At 47.7% G+C, this 16794-nt stretch overlaps 1 protein-coding gene across 1 annotated transcript; it reads left to right on the top strand.

Annotated features, from left to right (window-relative positions):
* Positions 1–6768: 6768 nt before the first annotated feature.
* lipea (lipase, hormone-sensitive a) lies at positions 6769–16751 on the top strand. The gene is made up of 11 exons (XM_056583202.1): positions 6769–6979; positions 8111–8359; positions 8732–9016; positions 9580–9670; positions 10096–10241; positions 10560–10745; positions 11100–11255; positions 12022–12166; positions 12750–12977; positions 14120–14529; positions 15360–16751. The coding sequence occupies exons 2-11, from the start codon at positions 8120–8122 to the stop codon at positions 15606–15608; spliced, it is 2136 nt and encodes a 711-aa protein (XP_056439177.1). The 5' UTR covers positions 6769–6979; positions 8111–8119; the 3' UTR covers positions 15609–16751.
* Positions 16752–16794: the final 43 nt, after the last annotated feature.

The following is a 16794-nucleotide window of genomic DNA, read 5'->3' as shown; positions in this document are numbered from 1 at the left end:
GGGGACTTTGATGGAATTTAACAAAGTGACGTCTTATTACGAGTGTCTCTGGTGATTGCCTCGAATAAGAAAGAAGAGATAAGAGCTTATTGAGGAACTTGAGATCCGGTCGTCAGCTGATAGTTGATTGTAGAATCCCCCCCCCCCCTCCCCAATTTTATTTATATAGCACTTTTCATACACGAGGCAGGCTCAAAGTGCTTCACAATCAATACAATACAATGAAATAATAAAGAAAATAGATAAGTAAAAAAAAACAAAGGCAATGTATTTAAGATTTACAGTAAAAACAGTGGCAGACTGAAATTATCGAGTTCCTGGTTCAACCTATTTCCTCGCTGCTCACGATGCAGGCGGCAAAGCGCATAAGCAGCGGATTGACGTGACCATGGATACTGGTTACTTCATCTGTTAACCTCGTTCGGTCTTGAGCTTGACCCTCTGTGTGGGTTTTTGAGTGCGTTTGCGTTTGTGAGTGCGTGCGTGCATTGTTGTGTCTGTGTGTGTGTATGGTGTTTGTGTGTGTGTGTGCGTGCTTGGGTGTGTGAGTACAAACCTGGGGGAAGCGGTGCGATATTGCGATCGGATCGAGGGAATCGTCCCGCGCTGGGCCGTGTGTGTCTGTCCTCCGCTTGTCCCTGTATACTAAATAATGGCAGCACAAAACGCTTCTGTTGTGTGATGCTGGTCATTGGCCTAATGGAGGAAACCAGTTTAGCTGTTTGGGGATCGGGTTGCACGTCTCTGTGTTTAAGATCAGTAAACCCCAGCCCTGGGTCCCAGGGGTCAGGGGTCAGGGGTCAGGGGTCAGGGGTCAGGGGTCAAGGAGAGACGCGGGACTCGGGGTGGCGGTGCTTAGTGGCGGACGGACCTGTCTCTCTGTCCGTCTGTATGTTTTAACCTGTCTGTCTGTCTGTCTGTTTCAACTTGTCGGTCAGTATGTTTTAACCTGTCTGTCTGTATGTTTTAACCTGTCTGTCTGTCCGTCTGTATTTTTTAACCTGTCTCTCTGTCTGTCTGTTTCAGCCTGTCGGTCAGTATGTTTTAACCTGTCTGTCTGTATTTTTTTAACCTCTCTGTCTATAGGTTTTTAATCTGTCTGTCTGTCTGTCTGTCTGTCTGTCTGTCTGTCTGTCTGTCTGTCTGTCTGTCTGTCTGTCTGTCTGTCTGTCTGTCTGTCTGTCTGTCTGTCTGTCTGTCTGTCTGTCTGTCTGTCTGTCTCTTTGAACCTGTCTGTCCGTTGGCCTGTCTTTCTGCTAGTTGGTTTGCCTACTTGTCTGGTCTGCCTACTCAGCTGTCTGTCTGTCAACATGCCGGCCTGTCTGTCTGTCTGTCAGAATGCATCACCTATCTTTATAACAGGTCATTGGTCATTGGGCGTCATCATATGGTTTCTCAAGAAACAAGTGCATGTAATTAAGATTTAAAGTAAAAACAGTGGCAGACTGAAATTATCAAGTTCCTGGTTCAACCTATTTCCTTGCTGCTAATGATGCAAGCGGCAAGTGCATAAGCAGCGGATTGACGTGACCATGGATACTGGTGACTTCATCTGTTAACCTCGATTGAGACATCGACTTTTAATTACAGTCGTTCGGGCTTGAGCTTCACGTTTGTGTGAGTTTTGGAATGTGTTTGCGTTTGTGAGTGCGTGCGTGCATTGTTGTGTCTGTGTGTGTGTATGGTGTTTGTATGTGTGTGCGTGCTTGGGTGTGAGTGCAAACCAGGGGGAAGCAATGCGATGCGGGGATCCTATCTTTATAACAGGTAATTTGTCATTGGGCGTCATCAAATGGTTTCTCAAGAAACAAGAGTTGTGTCTAACCCGTCCATCACAGTCACTTCTGGGACTAACAACAATTTCTGTCGAGTCACACGCAGTCAGCAAGGACCTGGGCTCCCCCTTCCGCCATGACACCCAAATAAGAAGAAAGGCGTCCATTATGATTTCTACCCTGAGGACTTTTGTTCTTTCTTCCTCATTCCTCTCTGCTGAACATACAGAAGGGTTTATGCTTGGGGCAGTTGACGATTCGAGGAAAAGATTCCTCTGATGATAACTCCACAAATCAATCAAATTCCTAATGGCCAAGCGCCATTCAAACTGTTTTTTTTTCGATGAACATTACTCCTATACCGCAGACAATGTCAGGTTTTGGCTGTGCTTTATACTTCATCATATTCGTGACGTCTTGCTATTTAGTTAATATTACCCGTCTGTTTATATTTATCCTCATGATGACCTAACATCCGATCTGACCTCACTGTATCTGCTGTATCCGTGTAAAAGCTCTTCTCATAAAACACACGGTAGCCACAGAGAACCTCATATATTTACCACCAAACAAAACAAGAGAAAACAAAGGCTCTACTGAGCTCCTGACAACAAACACTCACATCTCCAACCCGCTGGTGAATGTAGCCGTTCAGGGGATGTCATTGGGGGCAATTGTGTTCATTTGCCACAAGAGTCTGTTGACGGTCTGAGCTAGAGGAGAGCATATCTAATGAGCAGCGACCCGGCCAGCATGCGCAACAGTGAGATGGACACGCACGCATGTTGACAGTCGAAGCAGCCCCTTTGCCCCGTGATTCCTCAACATTGACGAGGACGCGGAGAGACGGAGGAGCCGGACACACACCGGCGAACTACAGCCGGCCCCATGGAGGATCGAGGAGACGTCGCTGGAGGACTCGTCCGAGGTCGACCTAGAGAGTGACCAGAGAGAGGTCTGGGTGGGAATGCCGGCTCTACCAATGAGTAGCGTGTCTAACTATTGACAGAGACACACTCGGGGGTAAACGTGCGTCCACCTTGTTTAACCGTTGGATAGAAAGGAACCTGCCTGTCCTAGGGTTCAAGGTCATCAGTTGAACACAGCTGAACGCTAAATAGAACAGTAAGAATTGCAGTGCATAAAAGTTAAAGTGTTGTTAAATACGCAAATGTGTTGTTTTTTTTGTACCGAGACAGATGGATCATTCACTTTCCACAACAGGGTGTATTCAGGTACAGTGCAGTGGTACAGTGCATTCACAGGTACACCGTGTATAACTACTTAACTTTCCGTTGCATTGTTTGAACCCACTTCTAAAATCCCCTCTGATGCACCTCATTCAGTAATGTCCCACAACAGGCACATCAAGAGACATACAGGTATGCTACGATCACCGTTTGTATGGCCTGGAAGAGAGCAAGAGGATCTTCAACACGGCCCAAGAAAAGGCATCCCACACCACAAGAGATCCTCTGTTCGATAGAAGATGTATTATTTCACTCAATGACTTCAACGCTTCCATTATTTTGGCGGCTACCTTTATGCTACTGTTCACTTAGTTGGTGAGTCTGCTTCAAATTCTTGTGTCAATGAACTGTAAACTAAGCAATGTTCAAGAGCGAGAGAGAGAGAGAGAGAGAGAGAGAGAGAGAGAGAGAGAGAGAGAGAGAGAGAGAGAGAGAGAGAGAGAGAGAGAGAGAGAGAGAGAGAGAGAGAGAGAGAGAGAGAGAGAGAGAGAGAGAGAGAGAAAATGGATGAACTATGAAATTGTGTCTGGCCAGGACTAAGGCCAGACACTACTGGCCTTAGTCCTTTTTACTAAGGCAAAAAAATCATCCTGGATAAATAAGGTGAACAAACACGCTTTTTCCAAGGCACAGGATCAAGCTGTGAAGATGGCCGAAAAACCGAAAGAAGCAGTTCTTGAGAATTCTATGGCGGAATGATTTACACAAAGAAAACCAAAACTGAGTTTCAACCCGCCTACCTTTGGCCAAAAAGTCTAGACACTTTTCTGACCATGAGAGCCTCTTTGAGCTGCAGGAACTGAGTATAAAGACGGGCTCAGTGCTTAATAAGCCTTACAGTGTAACACAAATATCCAAACATTTGCCTGTGAGATGCAGAGCAGAAAGCATGATTGACTCATGGAGTAAGTAAGCAGACTAATGGACCAGGCCTCCTCTTTAAATCCCTGAGCTGTGAAATTCGAATACAGTTTCAGTTGGAGTATCAATTCAAGGAGAAAACCCTGAATTAATGTTCTCGAGACCTGGTTGAGCTGCCTTGAAAATCCGAGTGCAGATGGGATGGTAGAGGGGTTCACTCACTCATTTAACTAACGCTGGCTTGACAGAAGAATGGCTTCATGAATACTGGGTAACATTTGTATCTGATGGAGCCAGCGTCACGCTAGGAGAGAAGTCGGCAGTAGCGACCAGGTGACCTTGAGATTCCCGAGGGGTTTTGGTCTGGCTCGGTTAAGACCATCCATACACTTGAACTAGCGGTGTCACAGGTTGTTGATGAGGTCAACTCTGTAAATCGATTCAAAGATTTTATGCAGATTCAATACTGCATAAATACAACCAACCCATCTTTGGGTAAACTAAATATATAGTCCTCCGTGTAACTTTTTTATAAAACAGAGACATTTTATAAAACAAAATAGTGGAAAATGAATCAAGACTAGACCTACTTCTCCGCGCGCCACTACATCCCAGCATATGCATTGTCGTTAATTTCAGTTAGTCTTTCGTGTTTGATTTTCATCATCAACGGTGCAGCGTTTAGGATTTAGCGGCATCTAGCGGAAAGATTGCAGATTGCAGGCAATTGTACACCACACCAATCCAGCCTAAATCCTTTGTCATTTAATTTCGGATTAAATTGACCGGGGGTATTTCCTGTTTAATTTCCCATCCGTGACATGTCAGTACGTGACATCCGATGTATTCCGTAATCCATCCGGGAATTGATTTGATCTTGAATACATGACACGCTTAAAAAACAATCATTCTCATATACCTCTAATAGAAATGACCCACTGTCACACATTAACCAAATCCTGCCTACTTGTTTATTAATCATTCAACAAAGAAAACCCACATCATTCCCTTTTGTCTAACTAAACTGACTCGGAATGGATCACAGTAGATCGAGCATTACCGTGGTTTATCGATAAGAATGCAAGAGTATAGGGACTAATTCCCTTTAAGGCCATTTATTACCAATAAACACACATGAAGTTTTATCACCGCGTTCAACCATGGTTGTGTGTCTCTGAGACACAGGGAAGAGGGCCCCCACACGTGGAGCGGAATATATAATAGTGTATAGAGCAGTCCATTAAGCACGAATCGAGGTCAGGTGAGAGTGGGCGGGGCGAACCCGTGGAAGTGGGCGGGGCGTTACCGGCTCTGTTGGCGACGGTCCACGACCACACAGCCGCAGCGGCCTCAGAATGAGGCCAGACTTCGCCGTTGATCGCTGGCTATAACCTACATAGGGCAACATACAAAAGGTATAGCTGTACTGTACAAGAACATAAAGTACGTACCTGAATGTAATTCCTCCATCGTGTTCAAGTGGAGATTAAGTTGTGCGTTTATTGCAGTTTATCCATCATGACATTGTGTACCTGCACTCCTGATATACGGTAATACTAATAGGAGTAAATCATTTACAATGCTGGATACATTTTATTTTCGATACGACCCGTGTAAAATTATAGATTTATTTGACACTCAATATAGTGTCATTACAAAAGCGTGTATATCAAAAATGTATTGCATTTTTGTGTGCATATACAAAAACATGCTATAAAATATGATAAACATTATTCATCAAACACCGGGGAAATTCAAATTCACTTATTACAGCAGGTCAAGAGTCAAAAGCAGGGGAAAATAGTGATCGAGTGAAACATTTAAAAATGAAGACAGAAGACAAAATAAAGAAAGAATGAAATAAAGAATAGAATGAAATAAAGAATAGAACGATATAACATATTGTTTTGCGTAATCTATCCTAGTGTCCCATATAATGTCTGAATCCATTCAGAATCAAAACGAATTCATCCCTCTATCGGTAAAGTTGTGTAATTGGCGTTTGTGTCATTAACTAAAAAATACACTTCAGTTTGAGTCCTCTGAAAATGTGTTTGGAGTGTTTATTAAGCAGTTATACTTATAGTATACTTCCAATGTGTTTAGGTATGTTAAAGTAGTAGGCCTATTACGTGGGAAGGATGGGTAATTCTTGAGAAAAATAATTTGAAGGTCCACAAACAATCATTGGATCTGTTGGTGGTACTCATGGACCTATAAATGCGTCATTAAGGTGGCCGGGCGTCCCCTATGGGTGGAAAAGCAGATTGCCTCTCCTCTTCTTGACATAATGTAATATATATGTAATGGGAGGAACAGTGGAGCATTACATCAGTGAGCATTTGTTTAATATGATCGGTTTGGTAAAAATCTATTATTTAAATTGGGCTAATGTAGATCAGTCAGGGTTAGGGGTTCGTGTCGTTTAAATATGCTTGTATTGTTGTAAGATTAAGATAAAGAAATAAATGCTTATAATTTGCTCAGAAGTAAAGTGTTTTGTCCAACATTACGACCCAGGCATGTGAGTCACTACCAACAGCAATATGAAAACGCCCAATGACCCTATCGCTAAATGTCGTTAAATACAGCTCGCCATGTAATAAAAGCTTGTCCACAAATCCTCAGAGCTAACTGTAACTTAACTAACTGTAACTCTACATAACTGTATTAGACCCATATCAAACCAGACACATACCAGGGTATAAAACGTCCTGAACACGGATACACTTTGAATTTACTTTAAATAATATGGCAAACGTGGACTCCAGGACCACAATAAACCCCTCAACAAATAGTGCATGATTTACATGTGTCTTATCGGCTACCAGCCAATGGGGTGGCGGGGCGCTCACATGACCCACTCCTCTCTCCGTCCTGCCAACCATCCAGCATAACGAAACCGAAGGCAGCGCCGCCGGAGAGGGAGCTGCTGCGTGTGTGTGTGTGTTGAGATGAGTCTCGCCGTGAGCGACAGTGACAACATACACAGGAAATCGTAGCCATAAGTTATCGGCGATCGCCCGAACACACCAGGAACTGCGTGTGTGTGTTGATCGCCCTGTCGACACCCACAGAGAGAACGAGCGGCTGGTGAGTGATCGACTGGTTTCCCAACTTGTATTTTAGCTGTGGTGATCCCTGCCGTTTTGAGTGGCGTGGATAGGATGGTCGTGTATATCGGAATGCGGTTGTGTACGGTGTTATAGTGTTGTAGCACGTTAGCCTGTTGGTCATCCTGTTACGTATTTTTAATCTTTTCTGTCGTGATCGAGACATCACCCGATCACGTCACACAGGGGGCCTGTTGGGAGTGTTGCGTAATCTAGGTCAATTATCTTTAGGATCGGTCAAAAACACAATCAAAGTGAGAACCACAGTGGCGAACGAACGCTAAGCGAGGTTTCGTCATTTCACAGACAGATTTGGAGAAATCTACTAATTGAAAACAAACAAAGTGAATCTGTCTTTAATTAAGCCCCCTCCTGTTTTAAGAAATTTTTAGGGAAGGTAAACTTCCCTTGTTGACATTCTGGAGGAACCACGCTGCTGTGGACGTGTTTGCCTCCAATAGTTGCTGTCTAGCTCTACTTAAAATAAAAAATAAAAGAGGAAAAGTTGATCATATTTAGCGGTTGAGTCACCACTTTCTAAAAGCCAATAGGAATTTCACAGTTATCTCCGGGTTTGACCGAGTGACATCATGTATATGAACAACATGTGATTAGCCTAGCCTAAACACTGAGCTTCATTCAGACAAAATGACCCAGTTGGAAAAAGGAAGACTATTTCGTGATGCCCGCAAGGACTTCAACCCCTTGAGCAAGCAGATAACAGGAGTTCAACCCGGAGGGGAATGAGGTGTGGCCAAGGCAGTTATTATAACTAACCTGTTGGCTTTGTTTACACCCAGAGAGAGAGAGAGAAAGTTGAGGGAGAGAGAGAGAGGGGGGGGTAGAGAGAGAGGGGGGGGGGGTAGAGAGAGAGAGAGGGGGGGTAGAGCGAGAGAGAGAGAGAGAGAGAGAGAGAGAGAGAGAGAGAGAGAGAGAGAGAGAGAGAGAGAGAGAGAGAGAGAGGGGCCCCGTTTTTTTTCAATGAACTCATATTGGCACATCACATGTCTGTTGTTGTCAACCTTTGAGCTCGCTTGTTAAAGGTCAGCAATGACGTTATTTATAATCATGCTATGTCTCTTCCCGCCGCCCTGTCACCCCCCTCCCCCAGACCCCGGGCATGGACTACAAGGCTGTGTTCGTTGCCTTGGAGGCGGTGTGCGATGAGAGCCTGGACGCGCTGTGCGCCCCTCCGGACCTGCCGTACGCCGCCGCCGCCCAGCGTCTGGTCAACACCATCGTCCAGGTCCAGGAGCACGGCCGCGCGCTGCTCCCCGTGGTCACCGGCTTCGCCGCCATCTTCCACCACTACGACTTTGAGCCGGAGACGCCCGCAAACGGCTACCGCACGCTAGTCAAGGTACCGTCGTCGCTGTCGCCGCCGTCGTCGCCGTCGCCGCCGTCGTCGCAACCACCGCCATCAGCATCACTGTCGGCACCACTGTCACCGTCATCCTCTTCACCACTGTCACCATCATCATCATCATCATCATCTTCACCACTGTCACCATCATCATCATCATCATCATCACCACTGTCACCATCATCATCCTCGTCCCCATCATCCTCATCACTGACATCATCGTCATTCTGTTGTTTCAGCGCAGGCTTCTGTCTATGTGGCTGTGTGTCGTCTATCTATGTCTGCTGTATAATATATGACAGACTCAAATAATTCCCTCTCTCCCTCTCCCTCTCCCTCCCCCCTCCCCCCTCCCCCCTCCTCTCCCAGGTGCTGCAGTCCTGCCTGCTGCACATCATCGACAAGACCCGCTACGTGGCGACCAGCTGCCACGGCGCCTTCTTCCGCGCGGAGCACAACGCCTGTGAGCTGGAGGCCTACTGCGGCGCCCTCTGCCAGCTGCGGGCCCTCATGTACCTGGCCCAGCGGCTGCTGCGCGACAACGGCCACGGGCAGCTCATCTCCCTGCAGGACGGGGAGCTGAGCCGGCGCTTCGTCCGGGAGTACGCCTCCATGCACAAGGCCGTCTTCTACGGCCGCTGCCTGGGCTTCCAGGTCAGCGACGACGACGACGACGACGGGGGAGCTGGGGTGGAGGGAAACGTGGGGGCCGTACTGTGGGCGTGGGGTGTGTGGCACGAGGCGTACCCCGATGGGATCCACCTCCAGGGAATGGCTTGTAGCTTGACGTGTAGGACGGGAGGAGTGGGTTTTTCATTGAAAGGTTATTTTGTAAGTGTTAACTCGTAGTAGAGAGAGAGAGAGAGAGAGAGAGAGAGAGAGAGAGAGAGAGAGAGAGAGAGAGAGAGAGAGAGAGAGAGAGAGAGAGAGAGAGAGAGAGAGAGAGAGAGAGAGAGAGAGAGAGAGAGAGAGAGAGAGAGAGAGAGAGAGAGAGAGAGAGAGAGACATTATGAGGGACACAGAGATGAGGAGGTTAGAAACATTTTAAATTACCCACAATCCTCTTACAAATCAAGATAATTTATTCAGAATATCGTATGCCTATCCCGTTTGGTGAGCGTTTCTATGCAAAACGTGGCGTGTTTGCATACATCCCTATCATGTTTGCATACATCCTTAGCATGCTTTAACGTTTCTCTCTGTCGCTGTCCTGCTAGTTCTCGGCCACGCTGCGGCCGTTCCTCCAGTCGGTGGTCATCAGCATGGTGTCGTACGGAGAGACGTACGGCAAGCAGCAGTCGAGCTTAGGCAAGTGCAGCGATGTTCCCTGTGTTTAAACGTGCTTCTGCAGCCATGGGAGCCAGCCTCTCTAGAACCTTCTTTTGAGCTCCGTGGGAAGCTGGCTCTGGTCAAGTTTTGTGGACCTCTGTGACTTCATCCTTTTGTTTTATTTAGCCCTTTAAATGTGTAGTCTTCTGACAAATGTACGTGTTGTCAGTCGCTTTGACTAAAAGCGTCCGCTAAATGCCCTAAATGTAAATGTAAGCGTTATTTGTTTTTATCGATTTATTATTTCTATTATTGTTGTATAATCAATTGTATTATTATTGTTGTTGTTTTATCGTTTTGTATTATTAACATTGTGGCATATTTTTATTGTTTTATTATCATAATTGTTGTTGTTGTTGTTGTTGTTGTTGTTGTTGTTGTTTACATGTTGTTATCTGTTGCAGGCATGGCGGCCCTGTCCCTGCTGACCTCGGGGAAGTACGTCCTGGACCCCGAGCAGAGGGGGGCGGAGTTCGAACGCATCACGCAGAACCTGGACCTGCAGTTCTGGAAGTCCTTCTGGAACCTCACAGAGTCCGGCCTCGTCACGGTAGGCCCGCGCTCAGCCAATCAGATAGCACCATCGCCTCGCATGATGGGCTTGCCCAATCACTCACCCCCCCCCCCCCCTCCCTCCAGGAGAAATTGATTTTTGTAGATGCTGTAATACGTGGAGTTATCATTCATGAGGAAGAAATATGAGGGGAGTGCAGTCCAAACCAACAAATTAAGCTCTTATTCTGTACAGAATCTGATGTGTGTTGATATATATATATTGATAAGAAAACTTGTAATAATATATTTTCTATCATTTTGATTTCTTCTCTACCGTCTCCCCCTCCCCCTCCCCCTCCCCCTTCTTCTGCAGGGTTTCACCAGGATAACCTCAAACCCTGTGAACGTTAACCTGGCCCTCACCCTGCCCCCCGTCCAGCTGCGTCTCCCGTTGACCTCTGACCCCCGGCTCTCCACCCCAGTCTCCCCCCCGGTCGCGCACACCGGGCCGGGGCCTGTCTACGCACGCCTCATCTCCCACGAGTTCCGCGAAGGACATGTAAGTTGCCCCCCTTCCAAAGGCTTCTCTAGTCTCTGTGCTCTACATTCAGAGGTCCGAGTTTCATTTAAAGGTCCCATATCATACCACCAGGTGGGGCTGTGATTAGCCGTTACGAGCCATTTAGAAAATCTGCCTCTTCTGACATCACAAGTGGGTATGACCACCTTGCTACCGTCCACTGGGTAGGCTGGTAGACTGATCTATCCAGCACCCATCTAGGTAGACACGCCCACTTGTGATGTTACTATTGGGTCTAAAGTTCGAAAGGCACCAAAAACAGGTGCTTCTCTAAAATGTTGATTTCCCCCCCCCCCCCCCCCACCCTCTCTCTCTCTCTCTCTCTCTGTGCAGGACACTGAGGAGCTGCTGGCCTACTCTGACATGGAGGCAAACCCCCTGGCGCTGAACATGGTCTCCTCCTGGTCCCAGAAGAAGGCGCGGTCCCCCTGGCTCATGATCCACTTCCACGGCGGCGGCTTCGTGGCCCAGACCTCAAAGTCCCACGAGGTGAACGACACACACACACTCGGACTACGACGCACGCATGAATGTAGATCAGCGTGACGACGAGCAGCTGTTGAGCCGGCAGGGGCTGGAACCATGATGGTCTCCATAGCAACCCGTCTGTTGACATCGTCGATGTGTTCACTCGTCATTTAGAAGACTCATTGAGGTTCCGCATCTCTCTTTACATTGAGAGAAAAAAACGCATACAAACACAACGAGCCAATGCAGACGCATGACGTAAACACAGTGCAGGTATCTAGTCTGGTTCTCCTGCCTTGACCCCCCCATACCCCTGTTAGGCACTAATTGTATGTTGTACGTCCTTCCCTAAAAATAGTACCAATTACAACGGCATTTAGCAGACACTTTTATCCAAAGCGAGTTACATCGGTTAATGCACACATTGACACACTGACGGCAGAGTCAACCATGCAAGGCGACAGCCAGCTCGTCAGGAGCAGTTAGGGTTAAGTGTCTTGCTCAGGGACACATCAACACTCAGCTAGGAGGAGCCGGGGATCGAACTAGCAACCTTTCGGTTACGAGACAACTGCTCTACCTCCTGAGCTAAGCCGACCCAGGGAGCACAGGGAACGGGTTAGCCTAGCGGTTGTTAGTGCTTGGCACCTGGTTCTATGGACATCCTTCCTTCAATGTCCTAGTACCACGCTTTGGATAAAGGCGGCGTTATGTTAATGAGATGTAAAGTGGCCCCCTAACGTCTCCCCCCCCCCCCCCCCCCCCCCCCCCCCCCCCCCCCGGGCAGTATTACCTGAGGAGCTGGTCCAAGGCCCTCAAGGTGCCCATCCTCTCGGTGGACTACTCCCTGTCCCCTGAAGCCCCCTTCCCTCGGGCCCTGGAGGAGTGCTTCTACGCCTACTGCTGGGCCCTCAAGAACGCCCACCTCCTAGGTACACACACACGCACGCACGCACGCACGCACGCACGCACGCACGCACGCACGCACGCATGCACGCATACACACACACACACACCTAGGTGTGAACAACTCAGACATCCTCGGACAGGAAACAATGAAAATAAAATAATAATAATAATTGAGAAAAGCTAAACCCTAACACACACACACACCACACCTAGGTGTGTGTGTGTGTGTGTGTCTGTGTGTGTGTGTGTGTGTGTGTGTGTGTGTGTGTGTGTGTGTGTGTGTGTGTGTGTGTGTGTGTGTGTGTGTGTGTGTGTGTGTGTGTGTGTGTCAGTTAATGGCAGATTTGAATGTGTTTTTTTGCTACTTTTACTTTGAAGGCTCTATATTAACGATGCCCATATTTATGGGCCGACACAATAATGGTTAATTATAATCGGCCAAATTAATTTAGGAGGCAACATGAACCCGACGACTCGGCTCAGCTCACTGATGCCTTCCCAGTGGCGGTGTTGTAGTGAAATACAATGTCTATACATCACTGAAGTTTAATTAGAAATACATGTGTGTGTGTGTGTGTGCGTGTGTGTGTGTGTGCTGGCCCAAAGGCTCCACGGCCGAGCGGGTGTGTCTGGCGGGCGACAGCGCCGGCGGCAACCTCTGCATCACTGTGTCCATGAAGGCCGTTTCCATGGGGATAAGGGTCCCCGACGGCATCATGGCCGCCTACCCCGCCACCTTGCTCACCATCGACGCCTCGCCCTCCCGCCTCCTGACGCTCATAGACCCCCTGCTGCCCCTGGGGGTGCTGGCCAAGTGCCTCAACGCCTACGCAGGTCTGTGGACGAGGCCGCGCACGACGTTAGCTCCTGTTGTTGTTGTTGTTGTTGTTGTAGCATACGAAGGTAGATTAGCATGATGGCGAAACCACGATGGTCTCTACAGCAACATATCTGTTGTTGTTGTTGTTGTTGTTGTTGTTGTTGTTGTTGTTGTAGCATACGAAGGTAGATTAGCATGATGGCGAGTGCCTGTTTAGCAAGTTGTGGCGAAACCATGATGGTCTCTACAGCAACATATCTGTTGATGTTGTAGTTGATGTGTTGACCTTTCGTTTAGAAGTCGCGTTGATTGTGTGCACCTCTGGTTGTGAAACTCTTTTGTATTTGAGAGACACGAATACAAACTCTACAAGCCCATACCCATACCAGCAACTGTCTAGCAAACAGTGGCTGAACAGGTTGAACAGCACTCCGTTCCTTGAGGTTTATATCGTCTATATACTTGTGAACACTGTTCCCATGCAAAACTCTGTGGGCACAGTTTTGCATGATGCTCTTTTCACAAGTTGTGAAGTGAGACTGTTCCATAGATCAACGATTTGCGAGGTGTGAGGTAAATATGCAAACAGTTTTTATAAGTTTTCGATTAAGAAATCCAGTATGCCTAATGTGACTCATCGTTGAGTCATATTAGCCAGCATTAACAATCTACATTGTAAACCAATCTTGGTATAACCTTCAGTGGAGCAGCTGTGTCTAAACATTTGTTTTTCTTCAAATTTCTGCACTGATTTGAAGGGTTTGGTGGTTGTGAGTTGCGGAAGGCCATCGGTCTCAAGGCAATCGATCGCCTTGCCTTGAGTCGAACCGTGTCCCTTATTTAAAGTGTGTGTATGCATTGTGTAATTACATGTGTCTCGGATGAGATGTGACTCAAGACAATCGTGTACAAATCCTAGTGTTCTGCACATTGCTCTGTTTGTAACCTGTGCTGATTGACTGCAATTCCACACATCAAGGCTTTACCTCCAGCCAAGGATGTTTAATAAAACACACCATTAACAAGTCCTCTAAAGAGTACTTTAAAGGTTCAATGAACAAACTCTTGGTCTCCCACTATGACCCTAATGAAGATGACCCAGTCTTAACCCTGCTCCGGTGTTAATCCAACGCCCCCCCCCCCCCCCCCCCTTCAGGCGTGACCTGTAAGGGCCTTCAGCCGGTGGTGGGCAGCGGCACGCTGGGCGCCCTGGGCCGCGACACCGCCACGCTGCTCAGCGACCTCGGCTGGGGCGCCTCCAACTGGCTGCAGTCCTTCCTGGACCCCGCCCGCTCCCGCAGCCCCAGCAGGCCGCCGCCCACTTTGGCGCTGTCCACGCCCCCCGGCAGGAGCGCCAGCGAGCGCATCCTCAGGTCAGACGGCGGCGGCGGCGGTGGCGGCGGCGGCGGGGAGGGCGGGGACTACCCCGACGGCTTCCAGCCGATGCGGTCCGAGTGCTTGGCGTTCGTGCTGCAGTCGTCGTGTCCCGTCATCAAGAACCCCTTTGTGTCGCCGCTGCTGGCGCCCAACGAGCTGCTGAAGGGCCTGCCGCCCGTCCATATTGTGGTGAGTCTCCTTCTCCTTTTTTACAAACACTATGTAACCACCAGGCGTGATGTTGATGAGTAGGGCCGGACGACTGATCAAATTCAAACCAACACCGCGATGTAGTAGAACGTCATTTGCAGATCGCGATGGCTGCGATATATTCTTTTTAGGAATTGCGATATTGGTTGAAATAAGCGCAGTTTGATTATTTCCTCAAATCGTTCACCCCTATTGATGAGCCATTACCCGACATGACCGGTGGGCGTGTCCACCCAGACCTTTGATGGCCAAAAAATAAAAAATGGCATGCTAAATCGCAATCGCAATATTGGTTCATATAATCGCACTTTGATTATTTCCCCATATCGTTCAGCCCTAGTGCCCAAACCACTATTTTACCACCGGGCATGATGTTGAAATTGAAGTGTTTCTTGATCCACAATCAGCTCTCTTGTACACAGACGAGTGCTGTTCTTCCTGAGGTCAAGATTTCAAATTGCATATCCACTTTTGACATACAAGCATGTACTCACACAGCGCACAACAAAAACATTCAATAAAAAGAGAAAATGAAAATCATTACTTGGTTTAAGTTGGTTATTCGGATCAACTGATAGTCTGATGAGCCATTACCCGACGTGAAACGTGGGCGTGTCCACCCAGATCTTTGACGGACAGGTCAGCCCACCAGTTGGTACAGTCCTCTGCTACGAGGCTGATCTAGCATTAGCCCTGTTTGTGATCGATCAAATCCAAATGAAACGTTTCCTATGGTTCCAGCTTGTTCTGTGTGGCGGTCTCTGAGCCCCTCTGAAGGTGACCTCCTCATATGTGTCCTCCTCCCGTAGGCCTCCGCACTGGACGCTCTGCTGGACGACTCTGTGATGTTCGCCAGGAAGCTGCGAGACATGGGCCAACCGGTGACCCTGACCATCGCCGAGGACCTGCCCCACGGCTTCCTCAGCCTATCACAGCTCACCAAAGAGACGGAAGTGGCCTCTGACCTTTGTGTCGCGCGAATCAGAGAGGTCTTCCTGAAAAGGGACCCGCCCTCCAATCTTCGTCAGCGACCGACTGCAGCAAGCCCAGCGGTTTGAAGGAAATGACACTGAAGTAGTGCAAAACTGTACCTGAACAAAAGTACTAAACAGGGAACAACGGTGTCTTCCGGAAGCGAACCGCTGGTCAGTAGGGTTAGGCAACACCCCCGTATTCGAACTGGCAACATTCCATGGCACGGAAGTAAAGAACAAAGAACGTAAATAGAATAGAGGAAAGAAAATAGACCTCTACATGTGAAACCACCTTAGACAAGAGTCAAATATCAAAATCAGATTTAATGGAAAAAAAAATTATTGAACAAGTAGCCCAGTACAGAGAAAATGGCTAATTTCTATTATCTGGTACTGGGCTGTCGTGCCTTCACATGCAGAGTCGAGATTAGAGGGAACGTTTTGTACCACTGCTAAGAGCTAGCGGAAGTCGTTGGGAGATCGAATCGATCCACCAGCGTTTTATATTATTTATTCGCACTGACCTGTGATTGGTTAACGGCGCTGTGTCGCCTTAATCAAGAGCGCGTGTCTGGTTGTGTGTGTTTGTATTATCAGCAGTCCAGACTTTAGAGTCAACACACACACACACACACCTATTTGAGGGTGTGTATCCATAGCACAGGATTGGGATGGGATAGGACTAGGGATAGTGTAATGGTGTTGTTGTATATCCGATGAGATTATACGCTCGTCCAATGGCGAGCTGGCGATCGGCGACCTCACCCTCCTCTCCCGATAGCAACATGGCTCCTCTCCGCACAACGAGCCAACTGAGAGGGAAGTTAACCCCTGACCTTTTCATTTCCCGCTGTCACTCACAGTTGCCTTACACCTACCCCTCCCCTTGTTTCCCGCTCTTTTATTTAAATCTTGCAATGTTTACCTCCCTTAATCCATCCTAATGAACCTAGTTCCTTACCAGCAGTACCATTACTAGCATGGCTGACCAAGAGATGTCTACAATGTACTGTATTAATAATGTCATGCACTTGGGTGGCTTTAAGTCTGTCCTGTATTTATTTTCTTTCTACAAGTATTCGCAATAAGCCACAAGTTTGTGGCCTTGACCCGTTGTTTTGAGCGGTGCGGTGGTTTGTGTTTCTGCTTGTTTTGTTTTATAACAGTTTACATTAAGTGCTGAAATGTTGTTAAAAAACTAAAGTATTAAATCTGGACTTCAACAACGCACTGTGTTGTGTTTGGTTTTGTCTGTGCTCGTTTGCACCTC

This window comes from Gadus chalcogrammus, chromosome 22 (genome assembly GCF_026213295.1).
Source record: "Gadus chalcogrammus isolate NIFS_2021 chromosome 22, NIFS_Gcha_1.0, whole genome shotgun sequence".
NCBI classification, from domain to species: Eukaryota; Metazoa; Chordata; class Actinopteri; order Gadiformes; family Gadidae; genus Gadus; species Gadus chalcogrammus.
This window is presented reverse-complemented; position numbering and strand designations above follow the sequence as displayed.